This window comes from Clytia hemisphaerica, unplaced genomic scaffold, assembly GCF_902728285.1.
Source record: "Clytia hemisphaerica strain Z4C2 unplaced genomic scaffold, Clytia hemisphaerica genome assembly, whole genome shotgun sequence".
NCBI classification, from domain to species: Eukaryota; Metazoa; Cnidaria; class Hydrozoa; order Leptothecata; family Clytiidae; genus Clytia; species Clytia hemisphaerica.
The window spans coordinates 332,019-349,721 of record NW_027103929.1 but is presented as its reverse complement, the minus strand read 5'-3'; the positions used below and the strand labels follow the sequence as shown (position 1 = coordinate 349,721).

Below are 17,703 nucleotides of genomic sequence, written 5' to 3'. Positions count from 1 at the left end.
CCTAAAAGCCGGTTCATTGCAAGCCATTTGTTCGTTAACACGCACGCTATGAGAAAACCACCGATGAGAAACAAAGAAGAAAAACAATTAATTTAAAGACGGTAATAATAAGACAAGGTACTAGTCAAGTTTTTTCTCTTTTTATTTTCCTTCCATGAATGAAACACGCAATTAGGTTCTTTACAAGCTTAAAACATTTTCTAAGACATATTTTGAACGTTACTTTCGATTGCGTGCACACTATCTTTTATAAGATTTATGCGACATCCGCGTTTTGTACAAAATAGGATTTCCATTGACTTGTCATATAGTATTTTTCAAACGTTTTTTTTCTTCTCATCACGCCTATAACATTCGGTATTATTTAACTGTCTATTTTTATTGACTGTCTGTAGATTGGCACGCTCTTCTGCAGGAACCGATACCACGAATTTCAATTCAGCAAACTTATTGAAGGTAAGATTTTTGTCTCCTTTGTTTTTACTGAGCTTTTATATTGACGTTATTAATAAGAGTTATTTTCACGTTTTTTATGGACCTGGATCTGATTCCCGGAAAATTTTGAATTTTGAAAAAATTTAGCTGGATACTAAAACTACAAATGGTTCGATGGTTCGATGGTCAGAACGCTTGGTTTACCCCGGGCGAACAAAAATTTTCTGAATGCTCGAGGTATTTGTCGATTGTTGTATCAAAAAGAAAGATATTTCGAGTTCACAAAATCCCCACTGAAAAATATCTTTGCGGCTTTTTAGTACTTTTTTTTTCTAATAGTATTGTGTTTGTTTCTTGTCAATTCATTGCGTTCTTATCTCGGGTATTGATATCGCCGTATCGCTTTCGAAAGATAATTTTAATGTTTTATACAGTTCATCTTTTTCATGTCAAATATCATTTTTTGACAATGTTGAAATTGCTGACGCTTACCAAGTTTGATTTGATTAGCAAGTTCCTGACGAATTTCATTATATCTAAATGCAAATACCAGACTAGTTGATCCAATATGATTTTTTTAGGCTTAAAGTTATGTGTTTAACCTTCGCTCGATGCAAGGGTGCATTGTTCGCTTAGTTTGACTGGGAAAATCACATTGCATTGTATTTACTAAATTTTCGAAGATTTCCGTTGAAGTTAAAAAAAGTGAAATTTTAAATGTTGACAATCAACGGATTCCTGGTTTGAACTTTGAAACATTGAAAATGAAATTAATTGTCATAATTTTTTATAGTTAGTTCTTATTATTTATATTGATTAGATATTAATGACCACGCAATTAAAAAGTTAACTACACTATTAGTACAACCCACCCACTACACACCAAACTTGTTTTATCATTATCTTTAAGTTTCTTCTATAAGAAAAAATTTTGTAAGAAAATGAAGCTTCAAAGGTAAACAAATCCAGAACATTTAAAGAACTCTTTAAGGCCCTGCGATCTCTAGAACATGCAATCCCTTAGGAAAATATACAATAACTAGCCGGTACCCGGCGTCGCACGCCGGTTTAGCTGTTGCTGAACGCATTTTAAAGTCCTTTGGATGTTGGGAAGCTGGCTTAAAATACGATGAAGTCAAAATTAAAGGGAAAAATTATCTTCAAAGTTTGACTCTGTCCCTCCCAGGTCACGTATCTTTTAACCATATTTTGAAAAATATTTTTAAATTGTTGCAAAAATGATCAGAAAGGGCGTTATTCAAACTATACCATACCGGCGACCTGCGACGTCCGAAAAGGCTTTGCAATTAGATTTTTTTCTCGCTTCGCTCGCTTTATATTTGCCGTACTTGTTGATGATTAGGAAAACTTTGATGTCAAGATAAGAGGAGTGAAATTATAGACATGACACGAGATTCGTCGAAAAAAGGCAGCCCGTGGGTACTTAGGCAAGAGAAGGATACGGGCATGAGCCGTTCTTAAGGATGCCTTTTTTAAAATGGCAGTCCCTGTAAGGGTTGGAAAAATCAGAAAATCAAACTTCAGTCCCACTAAGAGTCGGTAAAAATAGGGAAAAAAATCTTTTTACCCCCAGAAAGATAGAAATTTAATCAAATTAGTCCCAATAAGGGAAGTAAACTTCACAAAATTTCGCTTGTTTCTTCTTCTCTCTAGTCTCGCTAAGGGTCCAAGGGCCAAAAGTCAGGCAGCTAGGCACCTTTGTCATAACTTTTCGAATTCAACAATGAATGACTTAGATTTACAGCAATATAATTATCGACATAGATGTTTATAAGTCCCTTTTTACGAAGAAAGATCTCTTGTTTTTACCGCCTTTTGAATGTATTGTTAATGTTGCTGTTTAGTTGTTCCAACAAACTTGTCTTGTGATTCTTATGTTTTAAATGTTTTAAATTTGTTCTTTTCTAAAACAGATTTTGTTTGAAAGGTTTTCTTTTGTTTTGTTTTGAAACGAATTCGAATGTCTCAAATCAAATAAGGTCGTTAATTACATTCGAAAACATAAAACAAAAGAATAGAGAGAAAAAAAGAAAAAAACATAAGAGGCGGGCTCGGGCACGTCTGGGCAGATATTATAATCTATCAATCAAAACAAACTTATCGAACAACTCAAAGTCTTTATAAAACGGCGCGAATCTAATTTAACACATTTGTGGAGCAAGAAGCAAAAGTCATTTTGTAAAAGAACAAAACATTGCGTTCGAAAACGAAAGTGACACACAAACACACATACAGACTACGGCTATTAATATATAGATACACCGAAAGTGCTGAAATATTAAATATTTTAAGAACATTTCCACTGACCTTTACATATAGTAGATCTAGCACTCTCGATACATTCACACCGCTATTGAGTAGTGCCGACATTAGGGTACCACTTTTCAAAAAACTCTGATCAAAGATTTTACTTGGCCGGGATTGAGAAACTTGGCCGAGATTGAGAAACTTGGTCCAGAGTAATTAAAGGTCAGTGGCTTGAACTCAAAAAAGTTTCAAGAATCATTGATTTTCTTACAAAAAAATGTGTATTTGGCTTTAATTATTTTAATGACGCTTTTGTCCGAAATAAAATGCGGTGTTTATAGTGCACGTTTTACGATGATTATCTGCTACACGTTTTAAAATATTTTTTTCTCGAAATTGCGTTTTTTATTGAGTCATTGATCTTTTTATTATACGCTTTGAGTTTCATAGTTTCAGTTGAGGATTGAACTTTGAACAATCAAAATCAAATTCTTACTTGGAATCAATTTTTTAATGAACATATACCAAATCTAACATTGTAAGTGTTTTTTTGTTTTTTCTTTTTTGTGTTATATTTTCAGTACGGTCAAAGTCACTCAATACTTTGGTTTAGATATGAACTTGAGCTTTCTATAAGAACAGTTATCATTTGTTCAGATTCGATCGAATGTTCGAATATTTTCAGTTCTTTTGTTTTTCTGCGGCAGATTGGCATTCTAACTTTATACATATTTATTCTGGACATTTTAATTAAAACTCTATCACTCACTCCATAAATCTTATTGATTATATGTAGCCTTTCAGAAAATTTCACGAAATCGAAATCTTTTGATTACTTTGTTCTTGGGAATTGTCACTTTTATGTTTTGTTCTGTTTTGTCACTTCTATGTTTTGTTCTGTTTTGTCATACACAAAGAAAAAATTTGTTCTCATACAAGAATGACATTGCATATTTTTCAAATACATACACAGACCAACTTCCTTGATTTCTTTTTGTGTGTGTTTACTTCTCAAGATATTCCGGACAATCATTCTACTTCCAATCACATGCTTCTTCAAAAATAGAATTTATTGCTTTCTAAGTTTCTTAATGTTTTTCCGTTTCTCGTTCATCAAAGAGTAACGTTAATGGTGACATAATTATGTCAAAAGTTATTTTCTGGAAAATGCCTCTTTAATTATGTTTTTAAATCATAATCTTCTTCGTGTAGATGGAAATTAAGAGAGCAGTTGGTCAAGCTTAGACGTTGGATGACTTACCAACGGGGTACTGCTTATTCTAACTTGATCTGTTAACATTATTTATAAGAACATCCAAACATTTTGAACACTTTGGATGTCCGTCAGACCAACATTAAAAAAATACGAAAAAAAGGAAAATAAAAAAAATTAAAATTAAACTTTTTCAGTTTCAAGCCTTTTATTTTCAACACTTTGTGAGTATTTTCGTCCATTTTGTTAAGAAATTGGGTGTTTTAGACTCTGCAAAGCCTTAAAATGTTCTTAACTTGTTCTTGATATTTTGGCCTTTAAAGCCTTATGTTCTTATATAGTTTGTCTCTATAAAAAACGTGTACCACTACTGTATTTATTCTGATTCTGTAAGTAGGTAGAATTGGGAATTGCTTGTTCGACCATTGTCAGCATCTTATCTTAGCATCATAGCACTGTCGTTTTAGTGAGAGCCACTATGTTCTGAAAACACTCTTCGTGTGCAAAAACTTGTTAAAAGCAAACTATCTTTTTTAAATGATCAATTAGGTCCATAAAATCACAAAAATGAGTGGTGAGAAAAATTTTGACCATTTTACTGGTCCCCATGTGACGTCACCACTTTTGATGGGGCTTGAAAATGAAAGTGAAAATTAGAAGCTCAAATATGGCTCAAATAAAATATATTTATCCAAGGATTCCAAAGAATATCACAACATATACCTAATTTCAATGTTTTCCGTAGTAATATCTTTTGTTCCCAAGCCGGTCCTTTTTCAAATCAAACAAAAATTTTTCGATTCCGATGATTTTTTAATTGCCGATGACGTCATCGATGACGTCATTTTTTGAGCTGTCTTCCTTTATAGCTTCTCAAATATAGATTTTCAGGTATATGTTGTGATATTTTTGGGAATTCTTGGATAAATATCTTTCATTTGAGCCATATTTAAGCTTCTAATTTTCACTTTCATTTTCAAGCTTAAGCAAAAGTGATGACGTCACATGGGGACCAGCAAAATGGTCAAAAATTTTCATACCACTCGTTTCTGTGATCTTATAGACCTAATTGATCATTTTAAAAACTTAGTTTGCTTTTAACAAGTCTGTGCACACGAAGAACATTGTAGCTCTCACTATTTCTCTTTATCCATCCTCGACTACTCTTTATTTCGAATATCTCTTTATTTGGAATGGAACTAATTTCGTTAGTCTGTACTCCTTAAATATTGCTTCTTCTTAATCTCGAACAAAAAGATGAACAGAACTCTGTATTGATATATTAAACCCTTTTATACCCTTTCGAACTCCAACTTTGTTTTCACTCTACGCAGCATGATGATATTAAAGCATGTCTGAAAAAGTAATTGAATGTCCTTCCTGTGACCTTTGAAAGACGTTCAAAGGACGTCCAATACTCTTGATCCATTATTATCCAATTTGTACGGTCAATATTATCTTTTAATTACAAAAGTCATTTGCTATTTGTAATCCAGACTAATTACCGATACTTTTCTCTTTTTTGATTGAAAAGAAAAGCACTGCTTCCTGAGGTTACATAAACCTTCGACCGTTCGTTGTTTTCTGTGAGAAAATATATAGAGAATTTACAGAGTTCATTTTTTGAACGTTCAGAAAATGTTGGGAATAACATCGACCATAGACTAGTAATAAATTTTGCCCATTTCTAAACTACACCCCGTTCTCACAGGCCCACTGGGAACCCTTCCCACTGGAGAAATCGTCCAAAGTATCGTCCCCGGTGGAAAATTATCCTCCAATTTTTGCCCCCACTGAAAATAATCAGATAAGCCAATCCTCACTGCAAAATATGATGATTTTCTTCCCGTCCCCATTGAACTTTCTGACTTGAAAACAAAAGAATTAAAATCCCAAGCCATTAAAAATACGGGAATACCAATCCCCATCGAGTTTCAGTCCGTCATTTTCATCCCCACTGGCTGAAAAAATCTTACCGGATTTGTGAGCTGGGGGTGTTGAACTTGAAGGGACAAAATTTTTAAAAATCAAGTTCGCTAAAGACCACCTCATATCTACCCGTAATAGGTCTGATAAAGCAATTTACAAATCCAGTACATTTTAAAAACGGTGACACCAATCGCATCTTATGTTAAATTGCAGAAAATATAAAAACACGCTGATTTGCTGATTGATTGTAAAAAGGAGTTACGTATTTTCGTTAGCGAGTTGGATGTCTCACAGAAATTCTTCTTTTTGAGAAAAATATTTTATGTTTTAGGTAGCATGGCAACATGCTCTCACTTTCTTCCTCTTTGAACTTACAATACTGGCAAAGCCCACCTTTATACTACTGTAAAGGAGAAGTTTAAATACCAATCTCTCAGATACTATTTTCATAGTTGATGTTTTGATTCAAACAAATCTCAAAACTGACCTGTTTCTTACTTAATGGAGAAACTTTTCAGTTTCATTTTCGTATCGGGAAATTGACGTAAAAATTATTGCTTTATTAATTCGTCGGATAAATGTTGGGTCGAATTCTGTTCTAGAGTTTGAAAGAATGTTTAAATTTCTATTTTGCATAATTTTACTCGTGAAATAAGAGCCTGTAATTATTTTTATCCTTTTTGATCAAAATTGAGGTATTAAAGGCTTTATAACCAATTTAACCACTTTGACCTTTAAATTGCTTCAAATTCAGCAATTCCAAGTATAGAAGAATTGTGCTTATTTTTTGGCAATTTTGAGCTTCATTCTTCTCATAAAACTGTTGTAAAAAATTTAACGTTTTTTTTCTCGTGGAAATCCTTAGAGCATTTGTCCCACTTTTCGATCCCACGACAAATTTTTCTCGCACTGTATACCTTTACTCATGACTCGTCATCTTATGACACAAACAAAACGTATTTTGCCATTCATAAACTCGTTCTAACATTGTTATCGAACTCTGACGAAAGCATTGCTAGAGAGTATCACCCTAGAGAGTATTTAATTGATCTCTTTTAACTGGTCGGTGTAAATTGTCACTATTTCACTTTGTACTATGTACCATGTCATAATATTACCATACGTTACGAGAAAAAACGCTGATGCTTTCTCTTTTGTGTTATTACGTTGCATTCAGCTTTTTTGTTCTTTTTGTCTTTTCATAAAAATATGTTGTTTTGCTATTTTCGTTTTCCTGTTTCCTTAGCCTCAATATCTTTGACCCTGTTTTCCCTTTCGTTAATGCTTCTTCGTACAAGGTTTTCTTATCTTATAAGAACGATTTTTTTAGGAAAACGAGAAGCTCAATTTTGGCAAACAGTCCTTTTATCTTCGATATCTTCAGTAAGATTCTAGCGATTCTGTTGGCCAAAAGACATCACATGGAGCTGTGCAGTGTGGGATATGCACCGTTTCTGCCCTACTCACAATATATAAAGAAAAAAGAAGACATTGCATTTTACTAATGCGCTTTCGAATGATTTGTTCGAATTCAAATGTTTTGTTTTAAAGAAATTAGAAAACGCACGAGGCAAGAGGACGAGAACAGAAGAGTAGATACGTTTGTGACAATGGTTCAAGATACAAAAAACGATTTTTATTTTTCTTGAGTTTATACACTACAGGGTGTCCCTAATTAAAGTACCGAGTTTGAACATGCGATTGAGTAGAAAGTTTTATGTGCGTGTTCACAAAATTGTATTTTAAGCTCTCCCTCTTTTTTCTTTGTCATTACGATTAATTTATACGTTGTAACTACCTTTTGTAATAAGCCTGTGTGATGCAGAACGTTCTTATATTTTAGCGATAACACACACAAACTTTTCTACTCAATCGCATGTTCAAACTCGATACTTTAATTAGGGACACCCTGTACTGTATGAGTTTGTATTGTGCATTTTCGCTTTGAGTTGCGATGCTATAAAATTTCACATTATGATTTACTTTTGTTACTTTGTAGCCTTTTAATGTAAGGAACTTAAAGATTTTTGTTGCTTGAGCTATTGGGACACATGAAAGGGGCGCTTCAGCGGGATAAATCCGTCAGTTTTAATTGATCAATATATTAGAAAAAAAATTTATGAATCTTAAAATCAAAAAATTTGAAAGATCAAATTCTTACATTTTCAAATCTATACTCATACATATCTTCCTACTCTGATATTTGCGAAATGCCTTCCTATACTACTACGCATCATCAGGGGAAAAAGACCGAAACTTTAAAACGGTTGCGAAGCTGTACAAATAGCCTTCAAAGGGTACATTTACTGTTAATTGAACGACAGCGATTTTTGACAAAAACTCAATTTGACAAAAACAAAAATGATATTCTCTCTCATACACTATATTATATTGACTATAGCACAAACTTCTAGAGTAATGTAATGATTAAGCAATGGAGTAACGTATTTCAATTATTTTAATGAGTTGCATTTCTTTTTGATTTCATGAAAATGTGATTCGGTAATTTGCTATGTCATTATTTTTCAATTAAGAGCGCCAATTATTTTTCTTAATCAGTATAAATTCTAGAGCAAATTAGAACGAAGAAAAGAAAAAAAATTATTTTGATTGATCAGATTAGCGCACTAAATTGTCTGGTGTCCGAAAGAGTTGTGAAGGTAAGGGCTTTTTTCACTGGCATAAATTCAAATGTGATGATGTTTGTCAATATTTTTGAAGCCTTCGTATATGTTCTCAACTTTTTGAGCCTAAAAATGTACTTAATTCACCATTTTGTGAGTATTTTTCTTTGTGAAATTTCCTAAGAAATTCGTAGTTATATGGAATTGGGTGTTCTAAATTTAGATTCCATAAACTCTAAATATTCTTAAACTTTTTCTTAATAATTTGGCTATCAAAGCTTTATGTGCTTATGTAGTTATTTGGTTTTATAAAAAACATGTTTATGAATATCTGTCAATTCATTTTGATGTAAATTCCTGACTGTTTTCTTTCTACCATACGCTGTGGTCAGACTTTCCAACCTTTTGCTAACCATATAAAGTCGCATTTTATCAGGACGATGTATTTATCCAATTTATCAGTTCAAAAAATGATTAGATTAATATAAAAGAAAGACCACCACTTTTCTGATACATTCAACCTGCAAATAAACTTAGTCTAGAACAAGTTTGAATTTAAAGTTTTTTTGCTGCCATTCACCACAGACATATGAACAGTTAGAAAGACTCACAATGACTAACTGTTCATATGTCTATGCATTCATTTACATGGAAATCTTGTTTAAAAGTCACTGCTACTCGATCACAGATCACTAAGAGACAACTCTGAGGGACAAGCTGGAGTTTTTACAAGCTCTTATTTGATTTGGTTGGTCGTTAACTAGTAATAAAACAATTTTGTTACTTTTTCTAAAGAACGCGTCATCTCTATCACTTCAAATGACCAATTAGTGAAGTATCTTATAAAAACTCCAGCTCATCCCAACTCTGAGGGCTTCAAAAAGCTTTTCTTTGGTGTATACACGTCATTCTTTATTAGAAAATTTTTGAAGCCTCCGGATGTTCTTAACTTTTTGAGAGTTTCAAGCCTAAAAGTGTTCACAACATGTTCTTATTTTCCCCATTTTTTATGTATTTTTGTCCATTTTCCTAAAAAATTAGCTGTTTTAAGAGTCCGTAAAGCTTTAAAATGTTCTTAACTTGTTCTTAACATTTTTGCCATCGAAGGCTCATGTTCTTATATAGCTTGTTCTTATAAAAAACGTATAATCTTATAAAAAATCTAGACTTTTCGTGCCATCTCACTGCGTCTTAGTCAGATTTGTATTTGCGATAAAAAAAATCATCGTAGCATGCTTAAAGAAGCATTTTTCTTTTAAAATAAGATGGCTTTCAGCATTCCTTCTTTTGTGCTTTTTAATAACAGCCATTATGCGAATGGTTTATGATCGATTATGCGTCGGTTGGTCATATTCAATAGACTCTATTGTATAACGCAGTCATTACCGGAGTGATTTTATCGTTTTCATTGATGACACTCTATTGTAAAACTTTACAATTGATTGCTTTTATTGTTGTTTTGTTCTATTGACTTCATTTTTTTTCCATTAGTTTTAGACTCTTGCTTAGTTTAGAACTTCTCCTTCTTATGGTCAGACATACAGTCTGTTCTGTTGTCCAAATTGTTATTTTTTCTAAAAGTGAGTTAATTTTTGTTTTTGTTTACTTTTCGTCTTTGTTTTTTGTTGTTGTTGTTTCTTTGGCTTTTTTTGTTTCCATTTTCTTTTGTTTTGATTTGTTTCGTTTATTCAGAATTAGGGTTGTGGTGAAATTGATCATTTCTCGTAAATGATGTAACTGATTTCAGAACAATTCATTTCGCAAACAGATGGCATTGTGATTAATGATCTTTTTCACCTAAACATCAATGGAAATACAATTTCTTTGAATGTCAGCATATTTTAGAAATGTTTGTTTGTGAAATCACTTTTTCATTTTACTTCAATTGAAAATATTAAAATAACGAGTCTGCTAAATGACGTGCCCTACGTGCCCACGTGCCCTCATTTTTTTGACGTGCCTTCGTGCCCTACGTGCCTTACGTGCCTTCGTGCTCGCGTGCCTTACGTGCTCAACGTGCCTACGTGCTCGCGTGCCCTCCGAAATTTTACGTGCCCGACGTGCCTACGTGCTTACGTGCTTGCGTGCCCAAAGTTTTGACGTGCCCTCGAATTTTGACGTGCCCTCGAATTTTGACGTGCCCTCAAGTTTTGACGTGCCCTCGAATTTTGACGTGCCCTCAAGTTTTAACGTGCCCTCAAATTTTGACGTGCCCTCAAATTTTGACGTGCCCTCGAATTTTGACGTGCCCTCAAGTTTTGACGTGCCCTCGAATTTTGACGTGCCCTCGAATTTCGACGTGCCCTCGAATTTTGACTCTCCTATGAATTCTTCTGTGAAGTTAAACTGTTCCTCGTTTTGCACACAAAAATCGCAAAAAGTCGACACAAAAGACAAAAGAGTAAAAATCAAAAATCACCGTATTTACTTATCATCATATTGAGTACACCACACGCTTCACAGCTTTTAATAAGATTGTCCTTGAAGTCCTTGAATATATTCGCGAAAGCCATCGTTTTCGAATGTCGCTTATTTACACATAAGAATATCGTTGATTTAGAGTCTATGTAATGTTCTAGTTGGTGAGTTTGGGAGTTGGGGAGTTGCTAGTTTCGAGTTGGGGAGTTCGTAAAACTTTAGGGCGACCGAAAATTTTCTAATTTAAACAAATGTAGCCCAAAAGTACAAATTTCAAATTAGCCAGTACCAAACATATTATTGACTTTAAGATTATGAAAATGGTAAGGTGCTGGCTAGCAAAGCCAAAATACTAAGTACTGTTATGTGATTGTCATAATGCTGACAACATGACACGTTCTTGTAAAAATATTGACAAAATCTTTAAATACAATTATTGTCAAACAAATTCCCCAAAAAATATTGATCATACTGCAAGCGATGCTTATTGTATAAAAGGATATAAGTTGACAGTCATCTTAGCCTCAAAAAAGTCTTAGATATAGCTTATATAGAGCTAGAAAAATAATGACACTTTCTTTTGTCATTTTATCATTGGAATTGACACTTTTTAATAAAAATTTTGATCACATTATAAAATACAATGGTTCTAAAGTCACTTTAATCAAGAATTATATTTATACTCAATGTGATGCAGGAAATATAAATGGATATGAATTGACAGTAGAAAATAGCTCTCCGTGCTCTCACCTCTCAGCGCACGTGTTTAAGGCAATAAGCATATTACAGGTGGCATATGTATTATACGTATTATGTGTGTTATATATTACTCTCATTAGTCATATTACATTTACTTTCAAAATCGTACTTTTGATATATGTTATTCTTTTTCGGTAGCCGGTAATTTTTTAACTCCCCAACTCGAAACTAGCAACTCCCTAACTCGCGACTAGAATAGTTTCCAAACTCGTTGATTTACTATTTTCTTTTTAAAGTCTATTCACGATAAGTGTGCACTCTTTTTTCATTTACCTATAACTTTTGAAGGAATTCTTCAATCTTTATAAATTTGGTATCATTGGAAAGATATTAGTGAGTGGATCAATTTGAAATAAAAAAATCTTTAAACAAATTCTAAAAATGAAGATGAAAATGAAGAAGAAAAAAATGAAGATCTTGTAGAAAGGTGCTATAGCTATCATTTTCACTGAAGTGAATCCTTGATTATCGAACATCATCACTGTGAAAAAATTTCTCAAAAATAATCATTCAGTCAAAAGATATCAAGCAAAGTTATAAGCTGATTGACGTCTAAAAACGCTGTTTTCTGCTGTTTTCTGCTGTTTTTTGGGGTCAATCACTTATTAACTTTGTATCATAACTTTATATTGAATAAATATTTTAGTGAAATTTCTTCACAGTGATGATCTCCTAAGATCAAAGAATCCAGTGAAAATGAAAGTTATAGCACTTCTCTACAAGATCTTCATTTTTTTCTTCTTCATTTTCATCTTCGTTTTTAGGATTTTTTTAAAGACTTTTATTTCAAATTGTTCCACTTACTAATATCTTTCCAATGATACCAAACTTATAAAGATTGAAGAATTCCTTCAAAAGTTATAGGTAAAAGAAAAAAGAGTGCACACTTATTGTGAACAGACTTTAATTAAAAGTGCAGACACAGACAATTTGTATAAGAAAATGTGGTGTTTAAAGAAACTTTTCTTTTTGGTCAGCGGATTTAAGATTTTCAGCGTCACTGACTTTATGATGTTTTACTTAAAATATTCTCCTTAAAGTGGAGACAACATACACCATTTTTTAATAGAAATTTCCAAAAAATTTGGCATCGAATTAAAAAAGTTTTTATATAGGAAACAAAAAACTATGAGACTGTCTTTGTGCAAAATTTCAAGTTGTATTTCAATGTGATGCTTAAGATTTGAAGGGATTTCTAATGCCATACCTCTATTAAAATCTTAAAAAATTCCTTCCTATTTCAGAAAGTTCTTATAATTAATACTATATCCCCTAACTTGAAATAAAAAGAGAGCCAGCTGATAAAAAGTAAATAGCATGCGTCTCACATATTTTCTCTTTTTTCAACCAATCAGAAAAGTTCTTTATTTAGTTTTGGTTGATTTGCACGTCCAAATTGGAGGGCACGTCAAAATTGGAGGGCACGTCAAAATTGGAGGGCACGTCAAAATTGGAGGGCACGTCAAAATTTGAGGGCACGTCAAAATTTGAGAGCACGTCGAAATTCGAGGGCACGTCAAAACTTGAGGGCACGTCAAAATTCGAGGGCACGTCAAAACTTGAGGGCACGTCAAAACTTGAGGGCACGTCAAAACTTTGGGCACGCAAGCACGTAAACACGTAAGCACGTCGGGCACGTAAAATTTCGGAGGGCACGCGAGCACGTAGGCACGTAAGGCACGCGAGCACGAAGGCACGTAAGGCACGTAGGGCACGAAGGCACGTCAAAAAAATGAGGGCACGTGGGCACGTAGGGCACGTCATTTAGCAGACTCTAAAATAACCATTCTCAAAAATGACCAATTAAACAAATAGTATGGTTTACAAACTTTTGAGGTTGGTTGATTTACAATTGCTTGGTATTCGAAAATCTAATCGTACCATTCAAGATTATAAGTTATCTGCACGCCCTTTGTTTGAATTTTGAGGTTACCTTTATTTATGATTATGAAACAATCTTTTCTCGATCCTTTTAAAATTCCGTATCATGTCAGAGGTTTCGATATTTGGTATCATTCAATCCTTTTAAATCCATTTAAAAGTGGCTTTTCTACACGTGTACAAATGAAAAGACTTTTGACGAGTTTTTTTTCTCTGTTGAATCTCCTGAGTAATATTTGAATGTAATTACGTTGTTTTAAATCGAGTTTTTAAATCATGATTTTAATATTTCTCTTTCTTTCTTTCTTTCTTTCTTTTTGTATCTTTAACTTTACTATAAATTCCAAATGAATGGGTTTAAAAGTTTTTTGTTATATATTTCTTTAGTTTACGTCTACTTTCATGGTCTTTTTAAAGTTTTAGCGCGTTTCTTAATATTTTTACCAAGTTAGAAATCAAGCTTTAAAATTCTTCTACCGTTTCTTTTTAACATAATCTTAGAGGGTTTGGGTTTCCAACTCGTAGTTTAGATGAATAAATGGCATCAGATATTGATTAGAAAATCAAAAATACTATAATGCACATATCACATTTAATATTCCATATTCCGTATCTACATTGAATACCCTGAAATAAATGTGACATTTTATTTCTTTTTTCAGATAACTCGCCAACCCGGTGCACCTCTAAAATCGCGGCAAAAAATTAAAGTGTCCAAAAAACCATTCAGCAAAGAAGGCAGGTGAGCACATACACAAACAGTGTGTGTAAACGTCGTAACACGAAACGCAAAAGGGGGTTGCGTGTGTGAAATAGTAGAAGAGAGACGCTTCTCTTCAAAAAAATCAAAAACTTGGATTTGTCGATATATAACTCTCAGCAACCACCAAAATGTCGATGATCACTGGAAGTATCAAAGGTCTGCTACAGATCAAATTTAAGGCCCGTCATGATTCGCTAACTGATCAATTTAACCGTATTTTCATGGTCAAAATGGCAATGGTCTCCAGCATGCTGTTAGGGTTGAATTGGTTCAAAGATACAATGACATGCGTCATCCCTGGCACTGCTGGTATTGACAAAGGATATGTCCATGAAGCTTGCTGGATTCAAGGTATATATGATTTATTGTTTACACTGTGTTTAGACTTTGGTGCTTTTATCTCTGAAATTTACCAGATTTTCAGTAGATGAATGTGTAGCAGTTTTTTGTCTCAATTTTAAATTCACAAGGAATAAGATTTGAAGGGAAATAGTTTGGTTAGCTAAGCGGAGATAAGATAAAGAATTGATAGTCATTTGATCATATGTTTATTTTTTCAAATAGGTGGTTTTAACAGGTTTTAAGATTTTTTTTAATGAGGGGTTTAGTGGCTTTTACATATGTATACATTTGCTTTTTCTCGGACGATTTTATTTGCTCCGCTAAATTGTAAAAATGTCGAAAGATAACGGTAAAACATGTGGTGTAATGTCATAGCAACTTCTTCAAAAACGCTCTTTAAAAATTTAAATTTGAAAATGAAGATGAAAAATCTTGTTAAATAAAACATTTATCAATGAAAGAACAATAGCCAGAAAGAATAGCACGAAATTTGTAAACACTATACTGAATTTTCTTACGATTGATTCATTATTTAGAGCAGCCGAAACAGTTATATCATTCAAAAGTGCGTGTATTGTAAAGCGAAAAAATTTACCTTCTTTTTATAAGAAAATTTCCTGAAAATTCAAGTCAGTTTATCGATTCTTTTAAAAAGATTCACAACTAATAAATCAATATTCTCGAGAGAATTTTCGTCCGAAAATGAAAAGACTCAGTTAATAGTCAGAATAAAGCTCCATCTAAAACTAACAAAGTACTCGATAGCCAAAAGAATTTTCTTAACTGCTAATGCGGTAGAAACTTGAACTCGAAAATTTGGTCGTTTCCTCCTGTTTTTACGTTATCATCATTATACTTTCCAAAGTCATTTCCTTTTTTCTGCGTCAACTATTTCGTTTAATTAAAAGCACATTTTGAAAGTATGCGTTTAAATAGTCACTTCCTCAGCCTTTTCTCCTAAACCACCACAGTTTGTTATGGTTTCCTCTTTGTAATTTACCTTTACCAGAAAAAAAAACCATTACATTGAGAAATCAAATCTTCATAGATATCTTTGATTTATCATAAATTCAAAAATTTGATATTGAATGAGAATACCACCTTTATACGCTTTAAAAGCCTCCATAAAATCCCAAGAGAAGGAATTTCAAGGAATGTAAACGTACACTATTGTGCATTCTCAGACCTCAGTACAGTCACATCTGATGATTACTCAATATCATATTAGACTCATTCTTGTCCGTATTTTGATGATATTAAACTTGCAATTCTTTGCTTTTCATTAGGCTTCTACGTTTACCGTGACTTACCTATGGTCCAAGGAAAGATGGCTTATTATGGTATCCCAAGAAATCTTAAAGAAGATGGTATGATGAATGGTGCTCTTTGCGAAACTGAAACAAATGCTCAATGTGAGCCATTGGAGAAAACCTTTTATCTCCAATATCAATGGTTTCCCTTCTACATCGCTGTCATTGGTTTCCTTTATTATCTCCCTTATGTCTTGTTCCGATACATCAACACAGATCTAATCAGTTTGAAAAGTAGCATCAAAGCTGTCGAACCAGACATTGATGGAATTGTCAAGAATTACTTCAACTACCAGATCAACCCCCCAATGCGCATGCGATTGAGATTATTTGCGAACATTTTCTGTAAGATTTGTTATCTCGTCGTTAACGTGATTGCCTTTGTTGCAACGGACAACCTGTTGAATGGTGACTTCCGAAGATACGGTACCGAATGGATTAACTGGAGCAAACAAAGCAATAGCAAAGCTTATGATTATACTGCTGGACGCAAACGATTGAGACCTGGAGAAATCATGCTTCCAACATTCGGTTTCTGTGAAGTTTTGGAACTGAGCAAAGATATCAAACACCACTTGTTCAATACACACAAATTCGTTTGCGAAATCTCTCAGAATGTCTTATACCAATACGTTTTGATTGTCTTGTGGTTTTTATTCATCTTCGGTATGATTGTTAGTTGTATTGGATTCATCATGCAAGTGGTCGACCATTTAGTCACCATCACATGTTTCTTATCTCAAGGCTCACAGGCTAGACGCGTCTACCAATCCTTAACCTTACGGGAATGTGAATATCTCGAGTATGTCCGTAAGAAAAACTTGCCGGTCTACGGTCGGTTGATCCGCAAATTGAAGGAAGAGAGATTAGATCGTTTCCAGGGCAACAACGGATATGCACCTGAGGATCAAAAAATGAACCCGTACGGACCAAGTCAAAAACTCTTAAACGATGTTGCACAATTGTAAAATACCTACACTTACACACACCATTACCAAAACAAAAACATTTATTAAGGGATTTTTTCTATCAAAGCTGCTTCACACAGTAGATATTTGTATGTACTTTCATATGGACACCAACCGAACTCTTACGTAATGCTGACGTTATCTTGTTCGACCATGACGTCATAATTCTACAACATTACAGAATTGCCGGATTTTAAAACACTTTTAGTACTGAATTTTATTCATATGTGGTGCTCACCGAACACATTTTAAAGACACTAGTAAGTATTTTCACATCATTTTATGTAAAGATTTTAGACAACTTTTAGCATTTTATTTCATGACCTCTCAGATATTACGAGCTCAGATATTACGAGGTCAACATTTTTTACTACTTTTAATCTCTTTTTTGTAACATAGAATTTTAAGAAACCAATCTATCTTGAATTTCCTCGTTTAGTAGATTTTTGCTGCCAATAAGCACAGCACGTAAATAGCCAATGACCAATAGAGCCAATAATGGCCGCAGTGTTTTATAATATTTTAGTATTACCAAAAAGAATCTCCAGTTCCTAACCACTGATTGACTCCATTGACTTAATACCTTACAATTAGCGTTGTGGCCGTTTTTTCCTTAGGCGGTATTATATGAATTTACTAGATTTTCTACTTTTGACAGATTGTAATTTTAATTGATACTGTAAAGCGCATGCGTAAATATTCAAGGGCATGAGTAAGCAAACTTTTTTAAAAACCAGAAAAGAAAAGATGAACTATTTTAATTACAAAAAAATCCTTAATAGCACAATTTGTT

The 17,703-nt window shown here is 33.4% G+C and overlaps 1 protein-coding gene across 4 annotated transcripts; it reads left to right on the top strand.

The window, feature by feature from the left end:
* Window positions 1-390: 390 nt before the first annotated feature.
* On the top strand, window positions 391-17,671 carry LOC136809754 (innexin inx3-like). 4 transcript variants are annotated; one of them, XM_067066302.1, is made up of 3 exons: window positions 391-456; window positions 14,190-14,641; window positions 15,919-17,671. In XM_067066302.1, the coding sequence occupies exons 2-3, from the start codon at window positions 14,419-14,421 to the stop codon at window positions 16,908-16,910; spliced, it is 1,215 nt and encodes a 404-aa protein (XP_066922403.1). In that variant the 5' UTR covers window positions 391-456; window positions 14,190-14,418; the 3' UTR covers window positions 16,911-17,671. The 4 variants fall into 4 exon arrangements, with proteins under 4 accessions (XP_066922403.1, XP_066922406.1, XP_066922404.1 ...); XM_067066305.1 differs by lacking the exon at window positions 391-456 and adding an exon at window positions 3,163-3,241; XM_067066303.1 differs by lacking the exon at window positions 391-456 and adding an exon at window positions 8,433-8,505.
* Window positions 17,672-17,703: the final 32 nt, after the last annotated feature.